At 45.8% G+C, this 17,513-nt stretch overlaps 1 protein-coding gene across 9 annotated transcripts in view; it reads right to left on the reverse strand.

Annotated features, from left to right (window-relative positions):
* Positions 1-406: 406 nt before the first annotated feature.
* Ppfia1 (PPFI scaffold protein A1) overlaps positions 407-17,513 on the reverse strand; it is an 85,021-nt gene continuing 67,914 nt past the window's right edge. For 2 of the 9 annotated variants that reach the window (XM_075972922.1, XM_075972915.1), the window contains 11 exons: positions 16,683-16,764; positions 16,393-16,593; positions 14,325-14,387; positions 13,842-13,868; positions 10,106-10,281; positions 9,920-10,017; positions 8,234-8,409; positions 5,844-5,912; positions 4,581-4,746; positions 2,725-2,795; positions 407-1,661 (listed from right to left, as the gene is read on the reverse strand). In XM_075972922.1, coding sequence (XP_075829037.1) covers positions 2,737-2,795; positions 4,581-4,746; positions 5,844-5,912; positions 8,234-8,409; positions 9,920-10,017; positions 10,106-10,281; positions 13,842-13,868; positions 14,325-14,387; positions 16,393-16,593; positions 16,683-16,764 — 1,117 coding nt within the window. In that variant the 3' untranslated portion in view covers positions 407-1,661; positions 2,725-2,736. Of the gene's footprint in view, positions 1,662-2,724; positions 2,796-4,580; positions 4,747-5,843; positions 5,913-8,233; positions 8,410-9,919; positions 10,018-10,105; positions 10,285-13,841; positions 13,869-14,324; positions 14,388-16,392; positions 16,594-16,682; positions 16,765-17,513 lie in introns of all 9 variants that reach the window. The other 7 variants (XM_075972920.1, XM_075972918.1, XM_075972919.1 and 4 more) reach the window with 5 other exon arrangements.

The following is a 17,513-nucleotide window of genomic DNA, read 5'->3' on the forward strand; positions in this document are numbered from 1 at the left end:
GGACACAGCCTGGTGTGTGTGTGTGTGTGTGTGTGTGTGTGTGTGTGTGTGTGTGTGTGTGTGTGTGTGTGTGTGTGTGGTGTGTGTGTGTGTGTGGTGTGTGTGTGTGTGTGTGTGTGTGTCTGCCTAAAGCCTCTAGGCCTGTCCTTTCCCTTTGTCCCCTGGGGCAAAGCTACCACAGTCAGGTCTCCTCAGCCAGAAGAGACAAAGCCCTGCTGACAACACAGAGGGGCAAGAGGACAGAGCCATATCTGGAAGGCAGCAGAGGGGAGGAGCAGCAATGCAGGAACATCCTACAGAGGCACGTGTGTGTCTTGGCTACCAGCCAAGGCCCTAGATGGAGGACCCTTACAGACTTAGATGGCTTTTCAGTAGAGCATAAGGCAGACGACGCTTGCTCACCGCATTCTTAACTGGCAGTGGAAAATGCTGGGGACTTTATTGAAAAAAGCAATAAATAACACTGTGATAAAAACAGTTCAGAAGTCAACTGCACAGACTTTGTTATATAATTGAGAGGGTCACAAACGATTAACAGAAAAACAGAACAACCAATTGTCCAGATGAATTAAAAGCAGAAAGCAAATATAAAAGCCTCTCCCACATCAGCTACACAATAAATACGCGCTTGTCTGCCTGAGCCCTGTGGCTTAACTCACCAGTGTCAGTGAGGAGGTCGCCAAGACAGTTATGAGTGTACAACTAGGTCCATTCTTAAGACATTTACAAATAAATGTAAAAAGACAGTTTACACAAGAAGAATAAGGCCTTTATTGGAGTTGCAGGCTGCCTGCTCCGCTGAGGTTTCTTGCTTTCACCTGCTCTGCCCCAGTCAGGAAATGAGCACCTGCCCATGGTGATTGGTCCTTGAAGAGAGTGGAGGGAGGCAGCTGCAAGGTTCTCTAGGTTGCTCAGTCCGCAGGTGATGAGTCACCCTGCCCCTGTAGAGTGCTGCTCCTAGCTCAAGGCCCTGCTCAATCTCTGAAGACAATCGACCCATGTCCAGAGCAGGGCCAGGGATGTGGCCAGGGTTAAGGGCTGTTCACAGAGTCCTGACCATTCGTCCCAAGCCTAATGGAAGCTGAGATTTCTTGTAGAAAAAGTACAATTAAGGTCAGTCATTAAAATACGACAGAAAAAAGTCTGGAAATAAAGTCTGCTTGTTTCAGAATGATTGTTGCAGAGCTGGGTAGAGGAGAATGCACATGGCTTGTATCATGATGACTTTATAAACGTAGCAAAATCCTTTCCTCTGTCGGATTCATCATTAAAAAATTAAACAGGAATAATTACAGTAAATGCATAATTTACAAAAGCCCTATATTTGCTCAGATTTACACACAAGCATTACAGTACATTCATTTAAAAGACTAAAATTAGGTATAAGAACATGAACTGACTCAAAAGGATATTTATAGCCTGGATATACATGAAAGAGTACATAACTATATAAATGAGGAAGTGTAAGTTTACATAAATATAAGAAACAGTCAATTCTAAAATATTTTCTCTATGGTATTTGTGATTTTTTTTCCCACAAGTTTAAAAACTCTGTAATAAAATATCTTGGGTCCATACAGCAAGTGCTGACAGATGGGGCTCCATCAAGCTCTGCCTGTCTCTGCCATGGTGTCGTCATCTGTAGAAGTAGTGCGGGTAAACTGGAAGCAAGCACAGACACTTCCTCTCAGCACACACTGGCAACAAAGGGCCACCCCACTGCTACCTGTGACCTATGCCCAGTCCCCAAGCATGTGTCTCATGATACTAATTAAAAAAAAAAAGCCCCCCTCCTTCCAAAAAGCACTCCCAGATCCCAGGGGAATAGCACCCTGGAAAGAGAGGGCTCAGGAGCAAAGAGAGATGAGGGAGACATGGACCTAGGGGACGCCCACCCTTAAAAATGGCTTTGGAGCACTGGACACAGGTGGCCACCACTAAAGCTGAGCTCAGCAATGCAGCTGTATGCTGAACAGCAGCCCTCTAGATTGAGCCATAGTTCACATCATCAGTCACCTGTCGACTAAACAGAACAGCAGATGCCACACATGGGTGCTAATTTGAGCAGCTGAAAGAGTCACACCAGTGTGGAGGACTGTTCTCACTGTTGCCCCCTTCATGACATCAGCCAACACCTAGAGCAAGAGAACTTAAAGTCTGCAGAGCTGGAGAGAGCTCAGCTCTAGGGGATCCTGTTACCCTCTTCTGGACTCTGCTAGAGAGAGCTCAGCTCTAGGGGATCCTGTTACCCTCTTCTGGACTCTGCTCAGCTCTAGGGGATCCTGTTACCCTCTTCTGGACTCTGCTCAGCTCTAGGGGATCCTGTTACCCTCTTCTGGACTCTGCTAGAGAGAGCTCAGCTCTAGGGGATCCTGTTACCCTCTTCTGGACTCTGCTCAGCTCTAGGGGATCCTGTTACCCTCTTCTGGACTCTGCTGACACATGCACTCACACGTGTACACATGTACAGAGAGAGAGAGACAGACAGACAGAGACAGAGAGTGAGAGAGACAGAGAGAGAAAGCTGTTTCACTTTATGTGGCTACTGTCCACCACAGCACTTGTGTGGTGCCAAGCGCCAGGAGCTGTGTTTTTTCAGTTCCCAAATAACTGCAGTTGGCTCTCCTAGTCCAAAGCTGCCAAAGCCAGGTAGACACGAAGTACCCCACTGTACTGTACTGTACTGTACTGTACGGGGACACCTGGGAGCAGCTCTCTACTCACCAGCAGGAGGCTCTAGCAGGAGTAAGTCCTGACTGTGGCAGAGTCCAGCCTCTGTGCTCCGGACACACTACCTGTCTCCACAGGCAAGGGAGGAAGCGTGCAAACACAGCGTGCAGTTAGTGTTAAACATCACACAAGGGGACAAAAAAGACATTCCACACCTGACAAGACTTCCCAAGTGATAGGAAGACAGTCTGCTCTGGGGAAGGAGCCGGTCAAGAATACCAGGGTGGCCCAGAAGCTCCCTCTGAGGGCCCAGGAACTGGTGGCTAACTCAGAAACAGCAACGGGCAAGGAACACAAACACAACTTCAGGTGTCCATGTACATGAGTGACAATTACAAAAGAGGCTACCATGTTTCTCTTGAGATTGTACTACAGGTCTTCTGCCCGAATACTGTACTTCCAAGAACGCAGAGGTAGGAAGGGCTGAGGCTACACTCGTAAGGCAAAGGGCTCCATGAAAGAGCAGGATGGCCACGACAGCAGTTTCTCTTAGGACACCAATGGCCAGACTCAGTTTCCATCAGAAACTGCTGAACTGCTGGTTACCATTTAATAAAAAGCCCGGATGGCTTATGCACAGAGAGCTGGCTATTCTCATAGCCACACTCTCGGAGCCACTGCAGATGGCTCAAGTGGAAGGTTTGCCTGCCATGTACACCGTGTCTCACCTTTCCTCGTTAGAAGCCCTCAGCACAGCTGGTGCTCGGCAGATGCCCTCTCACAAGTGAGAGTAGGGAAAGCCACGCCCACACCCTAGACTCCTACTCCTCTTTCCAGGCTGCTTTCTCTGTAAGCTCCTATTCTTAGAGCATTAGTGCTTGACCAAGAGGTATGGTTCAGAACAAGGAAAACCTGTATACAACCATTTAGTCTCAGTTAGGCTGGCAAACCAGGCTCACACTGGCTCTCAAGAAGTTGCTGTGAACAGAAAAAACTTGACCCTCCCCTGGAAGCACAATACTGAACCACAGCCAAACTAGCCAGAGCTTTCTACATCATGTACTTTCCAGCCAGCCTAGTGAAGCGTAGCTCATGTGCCCGTCTCTGGTTTGTGCAATCAGAACAAAAATCCCAGCAGACCAGCAACTAACCCACCACCTGCATCAGCAAGGAGGAGCTGTCTGCTTGCTAGGGCTCAGGTTTGGCTGCTTCAAGAACATGGCTGTCCATTATCAAAACTTCCTCAGGAACGCGTAGCTCAGCCACAAGGCTTGCTCAAAAACACACCTGCTCAAGGTCATGTGCCTCCTAGCAGCAAGGTCAAACCTCATCTGACTTCTGTCACCTGTCAGAAGCTTTGGGTTGTCCACCATTTCTGACTGAACACCAGTAGGCCCACCTAGCTCCAAACTGTCTTCTCTGTCCTATAACAGGGATATATGCGACTGACAAATAGCAGAAAGGGAGGGAAACTGTATTATTTACAATTTACTTGGCCAGGTGTTGTGGCTTATGCTTATGATTCCAGGATTCACGAAGTTAAGCAGGAGGCTTACTGTGATCTGAAGACAACCTAGGCTACTAAAGACAGAGCCTGTCTCAGGCTCTGTGGTTTCAGCACTGTGACTACAGCAAGTGTACCTGTGCTGCCTAGTGAGTCTGATCTCACAGTATGGGCTCTACCCCGGCCCCAAAACAGACAGTACTAAGTCTTATGGAAAACAGCCTAAGATTCAATCAGATGAGGATTTATTTGTCTTAGTTTCTGTTACTTTGGTTAATCTTGAGGAACCAATGTTAGGGTTAGCTGAACAACAAATACACCTGAGCATGCAGCATCACTCCAATGCCCCAGGTGCAGTCAGGGCTCACACTCCCCACACGTGGTGGTTGCAGGGCCTACCACATACCGTCCATTTGAACCTTCTTTGGCTGCATAGAGGGAGATGACATAGAGGAGGTGACCCGGAAGTTGGCAGGCAATGTCTCTGCAGAGCCAGAGGCCAGGCCACGGATGTCCTTCGGTCGGAACTTCTTCCTCCATGAAGGTGCTCTCCTGAAGCTTTTGTCATCGTCCTGGCAAACCAAGGAGACATATGCCAATTAACAATAAAAGTGGCACCCAGCCAGGCCTGTGCTCTTCAGATTCTGTTGGATCACGGGGCTCTGGCTTGTGTGTAGCTAACCTTCATGTTGACAGCACAACTGCCTGCCTAGTTCCAGATCTGCAGCAGAAAAGGACTGTGGAGATGCTCCTCTGGCCACAGTTGGAGAACTGTGGCCCTTCTCACCCCACACTTGTCACACGAAAACCACCTCACAAACGGGACACACAGACTACAGACTACAACATAGCCAACAAGGCCTCTTCAAAATAGCTTCTGTTCTCTTTATCAAATTAGAGATTCTTTTTCAAGGTTCAATGACAATCCTTACAATGTGATGTCATGGGTTTCAAGAGGAAAAAAATAACAGTTTTGAGCAAACACATTTCTGAGACATATCTTTCCCCAAAGCACAGAGGCTCTGGGCTGGGGCAAAATGACCAGTTCTTCCCAGAACACAAGATAGACACTGTTTTGAGGCTTCGTCCAGTTTTATGACTTGACAACCATTTGTGAGACATCAAAAACCAACAGCAAGCCAGGCATATTGGGTATACATGCGACCCCAGCTCTTGAAAAGCTAAGGCACGATGCTCCAAGTTCAAGGCCACCTTGAACTACAAGGCAAGATTCTTTCTCAAAACAAACAAAACCGTAAAAAAGAAAAAAAAGTTTTATTAAGACTATTCTGGCTGAGTGGTGGTGGTGCAAGCCTCTAATTGTAACACTCTGGAGGCAGAGGTAGGCAAGATCTCCATGAGTTTGAGGATATTGAGGGTTACATAGAGAAACCCTGTCTTGAAAAACTAACAAAACAAAAAAACCCATTCTTTTCTGGGTTGGGCATGCCCAATGGTAGACAGTGTCAATGCACTTAGCTCTCTCAAGAGTGTGTGTGTGTATTCGCCTCCCCCCCAAATATGGGTCCACACTCCTTAAGCAGCTTTTCCACATGGTTCTAAATATGATGATGAAATGGGGCGCACTCCATGCACATGAGGGTTGGGGTTTGGTGTTAGATGCCCAGCAAACAAAGTAGAGAATAAAAACATCAGATTGAGTACTCACCTCATCAAACCTCCGATCAGTCCCTGTGACCAAAAGGTTGTTGAACTCTCTTTCCAAGACAGCTCGAGCCTGAAACAATGAAAGAGCCAACAAAGCCTTCATCAATTATTAGGAAGCACGCTGGCATATTCAATTGCTGGGGACATCCTGACACACAATTGCATCTAATCTGTGGGCAGACTGGAGGGGAAGTCATTGGAAGTTGTAGGCAGAGGCTGCTCATTCGTTCCTGGCCACCCAGACCCAAAATTATTACACAGAAAACATTAATTGCAATAATGCTTGGCCAATAGCTTAAGCCTATTTCTAGCTAGTTCTTACATCTTAAATTAGCCCATTTTTATTATTTTACATTTTACCACAAGGCTCGTGGTTTACTGGTACCAGTGCATGGGCATGGCAGCTACATGGCATCTCTTTGACTTCACCTACTCTCTCCTCCTCTATCTGGATAAATACTTTGCATTGGTATGGATCTTGGTTTACTGATACAAATTTAAGGCCAATATATATATATATTTCTGCTCTTAATTAAGGTATTGTTTGTGCAGCTCATTTAAAATGCAATGTATAATTAAAAATTATAGGTTAATAGATAATCATCTATAATAGTCAAGTTTGTAGTCATGTTAAGTCTTCTAGATAGATCTATAGAGATATATTTCAATTAGGTATTCTTCAAACCTTTCAGAATATGGCATTTAAAATGTTTAAAAAACTTAGGATTTTTCAGGACAATAAGGCACAGTTGCTCTTGATAGCACCAATCTATTTCAAGAGGAGGATAGACATCAAAGAGGCTCCTTATGGAGTTTGCTAGCCATCTGGGTAAAAAAGTGCTCTGGCCTGGACTTTCTTGATGTTATGCTGTATGAACTGGACATGCAGGACCCACCAAAAAAAAAAAAAAGACTGCTAAAGTTGCCTAAAAAAAGTGAAACTGTCCTTCAGGGTTCTTGCTTTATGAAAAGGATCTGCCAGATATTCTATGGGACAGACACAAAATTAACTGACAAGAGGCAAAACAGTCTTTCAAATTTCCTACTTCATGGAAAAATCTGCAGGATACTATGGGCCTGTAGGCTGAAGATGGATGCCCCAATGTTACAAAAGAACTTTAGGTAACTGTCCAGGTGGTGAAATGTCTCTGTCAATTCTAGAGTTTTTAAAGTTGCTTACAAGCCGGGTGGTGGTGGCACACGCCTTTAATCCCAGCACTTGGGAGGCAGAGGTAGGCGGATCTCTTTGAGTTCGAGGCCAGCCTGGTCTACAAGAGCGAGTTCCAGGACAGTCCCAAAGCTACAGAGAAACCCTATCTCAAAAAACCAAAAAACAAAAAAAGATAAAGTTGTTTACAATGCTCTTCTTGTTAACTTACGTAACCCCATCTGGGGTCTTTGAAGAGTTAAAAATAGTTATACTTTTCCTTAGTTATGATAAAAGATAGATTAAATATAAAACTTTAAACTCACAAAGATAGGACAGATGATTGAGTATTTTCCTTAATTTGCCAAATGTAAGTGGACTAAATATTATAACTATAATTCTTACCTGATTGCTGTTTTGTTTTATGTAATCTATGTTCAAGTTAAAACCTTCCTTTTTAGTTAGGCAGAAAAGGGGAGGCAATGTGGGATTCCCCTCTCTATGTTGTAAATACCATTGGTAAGATAGGGTAAGGCGGGAATTCCAAGCAGACAGAGGAGAAAGTAAGTGGAATCAAAGACATGTCATGTAGCTGCCGGAGGAGAGAGATGCCTGGGCACAAGGACAATTAAAATATAAAATAATAGAAATGGGTTAATTTAAGATGTAAGAGTTAGCTAGAAATATGCTTAAGCTATTGGCCACACAGTATTATAATTAATATGTCTTCTGCATGATTATTTCGGGTCTGGGTGGTCAGAAAACGAACGAGCAGCCTCTGCTAACCGTAAGTGCTATGCTAATGGCTAGGAGTAGGCGCCAAAGTTGGTGTTGTGTGGAGGAACAGAAATTCCACGTTTTCAAATTTGGTCATGAAGCAAAGAGAATTACATAAAACAACTACCACAGAAGTAAAAATAATAAAGCTTTCATGTGGTACGCTTAAAAAAATAAAAAAACAAAAAGTAAGCACGTGTGTGTGAGCCCCACTCTTATGAATGGCGGCTCTCCTCATTTTACTCTAAAATCCCTCAGGCTTGAAACAGAAACCATGCAGATGAGAGTATAAGGCTAAGCTAAGCCTCTGTTGACTCTGGACATTCCCTCACTAACAAGCTATAAAAATCCCTTCACTATCCATCCAATGTCAGGCTTTCCCTGAACTCAAGGAGACAAGTGAGCATGTGCAAGCACGGTTTTTGGAACATTGTGGCAGGGTACAGGCCTGACAGCTCTAGGGTCACCTGTGTATTCTGCGTTGGAATCTGTAACAACAGTGCCAGGGCACCGAAATCGAAAGTCTCATCCAGGGCTAGAAGTGCTCCGTGAACACCGCTCTCGATCAGATTGTTGGCATACTCTTTAAGGCCAATCGACAGGATCCAGCGAATCACCCGGTCATTGCTCCAAACAAGAACATCTGCAAGAGAATAAAGCAAGTGTATGATAGCCTCAGAATACTATGCTCACCACACCCTGCAGCACAGGAGAAAGGTTCCTGCTACAAATCCTGACCTTGTGCTCCTGAAACAGACCCAAGTCAGATGCGAGCATCACAGACACCACAGCTCTCACAAAGGAATCCTATCCACATCACCCTAAGAACCCACCGGAGGAACTGCTCCAGGGAAGCCAGGAAAAGGACAGACAGATCTCACTGCACTTCCAGGAACAGAATAGGATGGCAGTCTACAAACCCAAGTACCAAAGCAGATTTTTCCCTAATTAAGAAAATGCCCTTCAGGTTTGCCAACAGCTGGATCTTACGGAAACATTTTTCTCAATTGAGGCTCCCTTCTCTCCAGTGCCTCTAGATTGTGTCAAGATGACAGAACTAGCCAGCATATGACACAAATATCTTCAATGTTTTTCCCAAAATTTCTTAAGAAAGGGTCTCACTATGAAGTCTCAGTTGGCTTTGAACTAACTTGGTCCTTATTTCTTAGCTTCCTGAATGTTAGGGGGTCACAAATATAATCACCAAGCCTCTTACTCATCACAGAGAAACTGAAAGACATTATCCAGCACAAAAGCGCTGGAGGTCACACCTTGTGACAAGTACAGTACTCCACTAGTAATAATGGAGACCTAAAAATAGACAGTCTAAAAATATGCCCAAGCATTTCCAAAGACAGTTCCTGTCAAGTGTAGAAAGACAGAGGACCACTGAAAACAGTGCAGCAGACTTGACATTTTATCCCTAGGTGCTGCTCTGGAAAAAAAGAGGTCAATCCCAGGACTTACGGTAAGTCGTCTGAGCAAACTACCCTTCAAATGTGCCATCTCAGACAGTTTGCTCCTGTTTTTCTCTTTATTTTAAACATGCCATAGTTCAAGTACAGGCCCTCTAACACTAGGGAAAGGCCATACACTGAGCTATACCCCATATACTCACATGTGAGACACTAGGGAAAGGCCATACACTGAGCTATACCCCATATACTCACATGTGAGACACTAGGGAAAGGCTATACACTGAGCTATATACCCCATATACTCACATGTGCACCCACACAGGCTCACAAGCACCATGCTCTCTCCCACACATCTTCACCTCTAGTTTTGTTGTTTTGTTTTTGCATATTTTTTCCTATTAAAAACAGTCAAGACCCTTCAATACCCCACAGCCCTGCATTTCACACTTATTCCAGTGACTATGCAGCAGACTCAGCTCTATTCTGCATTTCTAAGTGTCAACACAGGACACACATGACCAAAGGAAAACTCTAAGGTCACGGGAAAAATAGTAGGACTGCAGACTGTGTACTGGCAAGCTCTAGATCATTCCTTTTCCTCCCTTCTCACATTAGGCCAGTGCCTCCCCTAAAGCCTCCCAGGAATCCTCTTGGTGCTACCTGGCAGATGCTCCACCCCACTGAGGCTGGAGCACTGCCTGCAGAAGCCAGACGACTGCCCAGACAGGAGCTCACCTCTTGTCTCATTCTGACTCTCTTCTCTTTTTCTTTCCAGTTCTTTTCGGTCATAATTCAACCTTCTCAGGCACATAATTCCACACTGGAAACTGTTTCTATTTACAGAGACACAAAAAGGTTATGCGGAGCTGACGAAAGGGCAGGCCTAGGGCCAGAGAGAAGGTGTAGCAAGCTCCCACTTGCCTGTGGAAGCTGTCGACCATCTTCAGCTGCCCTCGCAGGTCTTTCTTGGTCAGGTGGTCCAGCATCCGGGCATCTACAAGGCACTCCATGAAGTAGCTGCGGTACTGCGGCAGTCCTAGGCTGGGTAGCCACTCGTTGCCAATCCACTCGTGGTTCATGTCCCCATATGCTAGCGTCTGCTTTTAGCAAGTTGGTGGTGTTAGTTATGGATTTTGAGTCTGCGAAGACTAAACTAATGACAATACTAGTCTTGGTAACGCCTAGGTGATCGATCTCCCATCCCCACTGTTTATGCTCTAGTGAGACTGCATACAAAAAGGACTCACTGCTGAGATAGCCTATCTGTTAACAAGCCACAAAGAAACCACAGTCAACTGTAGAGCCCCTTCCGAACCAGCTGTTAACACAGCAACTGAGAATGACCACGACTCATGAACAAGTTTGAAGGATGGGTTCAACTTAACTCATTAAAATTCTCTCTGGCTGTTCTGACTTTGGTCTTAACACTTTTTCCTAAATAAATGTTTATTTTTAAAAAAATCAGCAAAAGTTTATCAGAAAAAAATGTTTTTAAAGAGACAAACTAACAGGATTAAATGAAGAAAAGAACAAATATAAAATCATAGAACAAATATAAAATTATAAATAAGACTTAAACACTCCTTCCAAACAAAAACAGACAGGGGGTGTGCTACAAACTATAGGAAAGCAACTTTTCCTTAAAAAGACCCCGCAGCACAATGCAGACTGAAGCAGCAGTATCAGTCAACTTGACTTGCTTATGTTTTCCAGAATCCTCCACCTGATACTAGAATATATCCCTTCTTTTCCATGAGAGGATACTACCTAGGATAAGATACAGCCCTCACACTCTATCCCACCAGACCACGTGGTCCTGGGAAGCCATCATTCTGAAATACAAGTCAACTTTCCAGGCTGAAGTGATGCTCCTGTTCAGCCTCCTAAGTAGTGGGCAACAGATGCACAGGTCCATCACCTCATTCAGAATGTGTCTGGCTTGGTGTGGTGCTGAGACTGAACCAGGCCTCACGTACATTAAGCACAGCTCCACCACAGAGCAACACCCCAGCTCAATATGCTTTGAAGTTAAATCATACAGTATTTTCTGCCTCAGAAGAAAATGAATTAGAATCTATAATTCCAGTACTTACGAGGCAGGAGGACAGTCACAAGTTGGAGGTCAGTCTGGGCTACAGAGCAAGACCCAACTGTTAGGTTAAGTGGGAAGGAGGAGGAGAGAGGGAAACCAGCAATTAGCCAAATATGGGAGCACACGCCCATAGCTTCACCTACTCACCAGGCCAATATGGGATGAAGGCTGTTTGAAGTTGAGAGTTAGAAAATAGCCTGGGCAACACAGCAAGATTTTGTCTCAAAGGGATAACTAGTAGTGGGTAAAACATCTAAATACCTTCCAAATACTTGCAAATTAACATACTTTCAAAGCAACAGTGCAAGAGTCTATAATACCAGCAAGCCATACATAACAAACTAAAATAAGACTAGACATGAAGAAGCTTATTGTTACAGAACATAAGCTGGATCAACATTTGCGGAAAAGAACGGAGAAATTTTGTCTATCAAGAAATTGGAAAAGCCTAATACTACAGAGGATACAGAAACACGTGAAAGGCTTCCGGCTTCACTGTGGGGCATTCAACACTCTGGGAATGGAGTGAATTTGCCTCCCCACAGCAGAGCACCCAAGAAGGGGAAGAACTGAATGCTTGTCCACAAAGAAGTGATGTCTCCATCTACACTAACTACAGCATTGGGTCACTGCACAAGGCAAGAAGACACACAAAGCATGTGAGCAGGGAAGGAAGAGAGTTGGTCCTTTCATTCACAGAGGACAGGACCAACTGAGACAGGAAGTCACAGTGCTAAAACACAGATTGTGCTGGGCAGCAAGAACAGGGACCCATTCCAGACTAACAACCATCTGGAAACCCTGGTTAAAATATCATTTCTAATGCCATTAAACTCCATAAAAATGCAAAGTTGGCTAAGCAGGTCTGTGCCATGGAATGAATGCACTGCAAGCATAGAGAGTAGGTGACTTGATACTGGGAAATGAAAGCAGCCTCCCTCTGCCTGGTCACCTGCTCCAGCCACAAAAGAATGAGTCAGATCCAACACAAACACTACAGCTCTACTAGAAGTCTATCACTGTCCCTAAGTACTCTGGGCCATCACGAGATCCCATTGTGCATTAGCACAGGGATCCTGCTGGCTCTGCTTCCTTTGACAGGCAGAATGAGGAAAAACCTTTAAAGAAAGGGCCAAATGAGACAGCATCATCCTATCTCTGAGTGTTTCCCAGGCACGCCAATCACTCCTTTGTGGTGGTAGCTGCAGTGAAGGCTCAGTTCATCTCTACTCCAAGGATGCTGATACAACCCAGGAAAGGGAACACACAGAACCAGATGGTCTTGGAGAGAGGAGAACCCTGCACAGTGTGACACAACCTAGACTCAAGCTCAGAGAAAAACTTGGGCTATAAAGAAGCAGGGTCATGGCCACACTGCTTGCTGGTGGCTCTGCAGTGTCCACAGCTGACTATCCTGGGGGTTGGGGGTGCAGACTGACACCTCTGCCCTGACAGTTCAGCTGGGAAGAGGGTTGTGAAGGAGTGAGGTGAGGCCCCCCCCCTCCACCTTCACACTACACTGAAAGCATGCTGCTCACAGGCAGCTGTGCACTCAAAGAACTGGAATCACTCTGCCTGGAGATGTGAGGTGCACTGCAATCATCAGAAACCACCCTGTTGACCACATTGACTGTCCATCCTGTAAGGAGCAGATAGCCAGACTGAATAGTGAATGAGTTGATTGCTGAGGTAAGGCAGAGCCCACAGTAAGACCAGACCAGAGTCCATGTTCTTTCCCCTGAATCACTGGCGACACTTTGATATAGAGGGAGGCCACTGCCTTGTGTTTGAGAAAACTGTGTCCAAGTACACAGTTCAGTCTCAGCAATGAATGCTGCTAGGAACCAAAGAAGGCACAACTCTCATTCACCCAAGTGGAGACAGCAAAGCACTCAGGAAGAGCTCCTTGGGTGTTGAAGAACCAGGGGACTGAGAACATGTACACAAGAAGGCAGCTCAGTGGGTAAAGGCCACCAAGCTTAAGAACAGAACACACATTAGGGAATGAGAAAACTGATTTCCTCTAGTTGTTCTCTGACCTTGCTATGGCACATGCACACAGACACATTGACAAACACAAATAAATAAATGTAACAAAAACTTCAGCAAGAAAATGGAAACACCCATTGAGACAAGAAGCAGCCTCACTTCTGAGAATTCCCCTAGTAAGATCTTTAAATGCACACAGTCTTAGGGCAGCAGTCAGTAGAACATCACATAGGAAAAGGCATCATGTCTCTCAGGTTTGCAAATTATTTCACAATTTTTCTACTAGTGGATCTTGAAACTAAACTGACTCCAGCAGGGAGCTATGTGTGAGGGACCCCATATTAACAGAAGCCTGTGCTCATGCAGAACTGCTGCCAGGGCTCCTGTGAGAATGTTCAAAGTTGTCCATGAGGCGCTGGCAAGCCTGCTCTGGGCTTGTCTAAGGCTTTCAAATCATTAACCACACAGAACAGACTGGGATGCTAGGAACATCCAGAAAGACAAGTCACACATGTCCCCACCCCAGACACTTTCTCTGTTGCCACACAGTGAAGGGAGGTAGAGAAAGATGCCAACCTGAGCCCAGCTTCCCTCCTCGTCTTCCTGATGTTACATGGTTAGGAATGCAAAAGAATAAACTGTTAGTGTTTGTAAACTATGGTAAGGTAAGCAAGCAAACAGGGACAGCTGGATGTGTGAGCATGCTGGGTCACAGCAGCATGCAGTCTATGCAGCACCAGCAGCTTGGGGTTTTCATGCAAGGAACACACCCTTTCCATGCTAGCATATCAGTAAGAGAGAAAAGTTCCACTGTCACAGAGGGGTACTAAACTGAGCTCTTTCCCCAGGGTGAATCAACTCTATTTAAATAAGCATATTAAATAAGCATATCTGCAGCCTTAAGATCCTGGGGAAAAAAACAACTAAAATAAAAACAAAGTCTAGTTTGCACACATAGCTGATGACCAAAGGGGACACATCCATTCCCAACGGAAAGTCCAAAGCCCAAGCTGGTCTAACACATCACGTGCCCTGCAAACGCAGGCTGCAGTGACTAACCGTTTGCGGCGTGGCTGTGAGTGTTTCCATCTCTTCATGTGTCAACCAGACATTTCCCGTGGTCTAAGGTACCCCGTGTACCAGACACATTCCAGGCCAGGGAAGCATGACAGGAGGAGAGGGCACACACATAAACTTCAGGCACAGGAGCCTGAGGCAAAGGCCACTCTTCACAGAAGATGACAAAAAAGCTACAATAACCCAGCCCTCCGGCCAGCAGCTACACCTGCCAGCAGCTGTCAACAGAGAGGTGCTCACAGCTTCCAGAGCTGCGTTGCTGTACCCACCCCTGAGGTATGTAAATAAAGAAAGCTCATTTTAGACTTGTAGAAATATTTGTTCTCTCAGACCTCCACATTCACTATCACAGCTGGACTGGAGATAGGGCTGAGTGGCAGAGCTGCCTAGCAAGTGCAAGGCCTTGGGTGTGATCTCTAGCACGTCCAAAGGGAGCACTTTCCACAAGCAGCCTCATTTCAACAGCAGCAGGAGGCCCCTCTTCCAACTGGCAGGTACACCAGGTGACCAGGCCAGAAAGGCCAAAATTAACCACACTGTGTCCCCATTAGATTCCTGTCAGAGCCAGGTAAGGGACCAGTCTGCTTTAATGTAAGTAAGCTCCAGAAAGGAATCTCTGCCTATGCCTGACAGTGTGGCGGGAATACTTTCAAGCTAGCTGAAATGGTGGGAGCTCCCTGTAAGAGCACAGTTGAAGACTTTGGAGGGGCCACGGTGAACATGCCTTTATGACATGAAATACCAGGGAACAGAAGGGACTGTGGCAACAAAAGCCATTCTGGGGGAAGAGCTCTGAGCTATAACTGAAGACAGAAGCCCAGTGCTCATTCCACAGAGAGCAGAAAAACCTCAACACTTTAACTTTGAGCCCAGGGTCAGGCCTTGGGCTATTGCAGAAAGTGTCTCAAAGGTACTCCATGAGTTTCTCCAGAGCCACCCAAGCTAAGTCGGGAGGGAGTATGGCCGTATCTGCTTTCCCTTTTGGTTTTTTTAAGGAAAAAACACTGTCCAGTGAGAAGAAAGAGTGACCAGGATGCTGGGTAGCAGCAGCTTTTCTTCACTAGTGTCATCATCAGCATTCAATAGGTGCCACCAAGATGCTCTGCAGAGCTAGCACTCCACAGAAAATGCAAGCAGCTCACACACTGCCTCCAAACCATGCCAGGGCAGAGTTCATGGGAAGGAGGAGAGGGGCTGGATTTTAATTCAGCAACAGTCTGTTTTCTCTTGGTCTACTTTCCAGCACACCTGTGCCCCATCAAAAGGTAGGGAAGGAGCTGCCCTTCCTGTCCACACCCTACCTAGAGGCAGCTGCAGATGAAGAGGGTACAGTCCCACCTCTCTGACAGATGATGCAGAGGCCAAGGCCAGCAACTGCCCTAGGGAGTCAGAGACCCTTGATCCCTACAGTTGCACTGTGAAGAAGTCACAGGCATTGGACTGTGTGAGCTGCTCAGCAAGTAGCACATTTGTGTGGGAATGCAAACGCCAGTTCTGTGTGGTCAGGGGTCATCAGACATCAAAGTCAAAAGGCAGGAAGTGCTAGTATAGAGTAAGAACTTCCTTAGCTCCTGCCCAGAAGTCCTCAGGATGATGGGCACAATAAATGCAAGGGAGGTTTATAGGAATGAATTTCCACCTTTAAATCTCTTGCTTTTTGAAGTTTTTCTAGACAAACTTTCATTTTTAACTTGATATGCTGTTGCCCCTGCTGGACTCAAAGCTCCGATCTTCAGACTCCCATGTAGCTGAGATCACAGAGGACTTCACACTCAGCTTCAGACAAGCTTTCATGAAAGCCTTTGTCCAATACTGAGGATGAACCCAGGACCTTTCACATGCTAGGCAAGTACTCTACACAGAGCTATGCCCTAGCCCAAAATTTTCTTGGGTCATCCAATTCACATACGCAATAGTTTTCATGGCATATGCAGCTGCATTTTAAATGAAAACCGCTGGGGTTGCAAAGACCCAAGAAAGCAGGATGACTGGTCCATAGCCTTGCAGGAGGCAGTCCTTCCTCCCAGAGTATAAGAACATGTGAACTTACCGTCCTGGATGTGGGTGGGGCAGAAGGGCTGGTTAGTGACATAATCTCCTGGATGGCCAGCCGCAGCTTCAGCCTGTGCAGAGGGTTGCTGATGCCTATCTCCCGCTGGATCTCGGTGTCTGACAGGGCTGACATGATGGCACCACTCTTGACGTTTGCTCGGCAAGCAGCCACATACCAGGCAGGCATCCCAACCCAGAGCTAGACACAGGAACAAGAAAGTCAGACCATTAGGCAAGTGTGAGATACCACAGTGAGTTCCCATAAAGCAGCATGTGAAGAGAACATACCTCCAGCCATACCACCACCGTGGGCCCATCCCACTGTGCGAAAGGCAAACCCTGCCTGCGGGCCTCTTCCAGCAGCTCGTGCCTATGAGGGAAACACATTCAGAACAACCAGTTAAGTAGGCATCTTTGACAGGCTTCCAAAGCACAACAGGTACTTACCTACTTCCCTTGAGCTTCCATTCACTAGCACCACCCACAGCACACTAGCTTATGTTTACTACAGGGTACCTGCATGATCCCACAGAATCCCACCTCTTCTGAAAGCGTGACCACCAGCTTGACGAGCACCCGGTAGTTCCTGTACCTAAGTTCATATGGTGTGAGGGTAAAAGCTAGGTGTCACACCCTTTTTTACACTGTCCAGAAAGAGAGTACATGAAGGTTGACAGATGGATACCTAGTGCTGAGACCTTAAACATGTAAGAATGGTTCAAAAAATCAGATGTTGTAGGACACTTTTAATCCCAGCACTCGGTAGGAAAAGACAGGTGGATGGATCTCTGTGAACTCAAAGTCAGTCTAGTCTAAACAGTGAATTCCCAGACATCCTGAACTACATAGTGAGACCCTGTCTCGGAAAACACACACATGCACATACATAAAAAAAAAAAAGCATGGGTTCTAGCCCCACACACAGGTTCTTTCTTACAAATTAATTTCTCCATGTTTGCATGTGTGGCAGCCAAAGATTTCAGAATCTTTTATTTTTAAAGAAAACTATTTTGTGTGATACCCAGCTCTGTAAAACCAAAATCAAACCTCCAAATCCTGGCTCTGTAATAACTGCCCAGATCAGGGCTTTCCCTCCAGTCACAATGTCACAGACAGCTT

Source organism: Microtus pennsylvanicus, chromosome 5, assembly GCF_037038515.1.
Source record: "Microtus pennsylvanicus isolate mMicPen1 chromosome 5, mMicPen1.hap1, whole genome shotgun sequence".
Classification (NCBI taxonomy): domain Eukaryota; kingdom Metazoa; phylum Chordata; class Mammalia; order Rodentia; family Cricetidae; genus Microtus; species Microtus pennsylvanicus.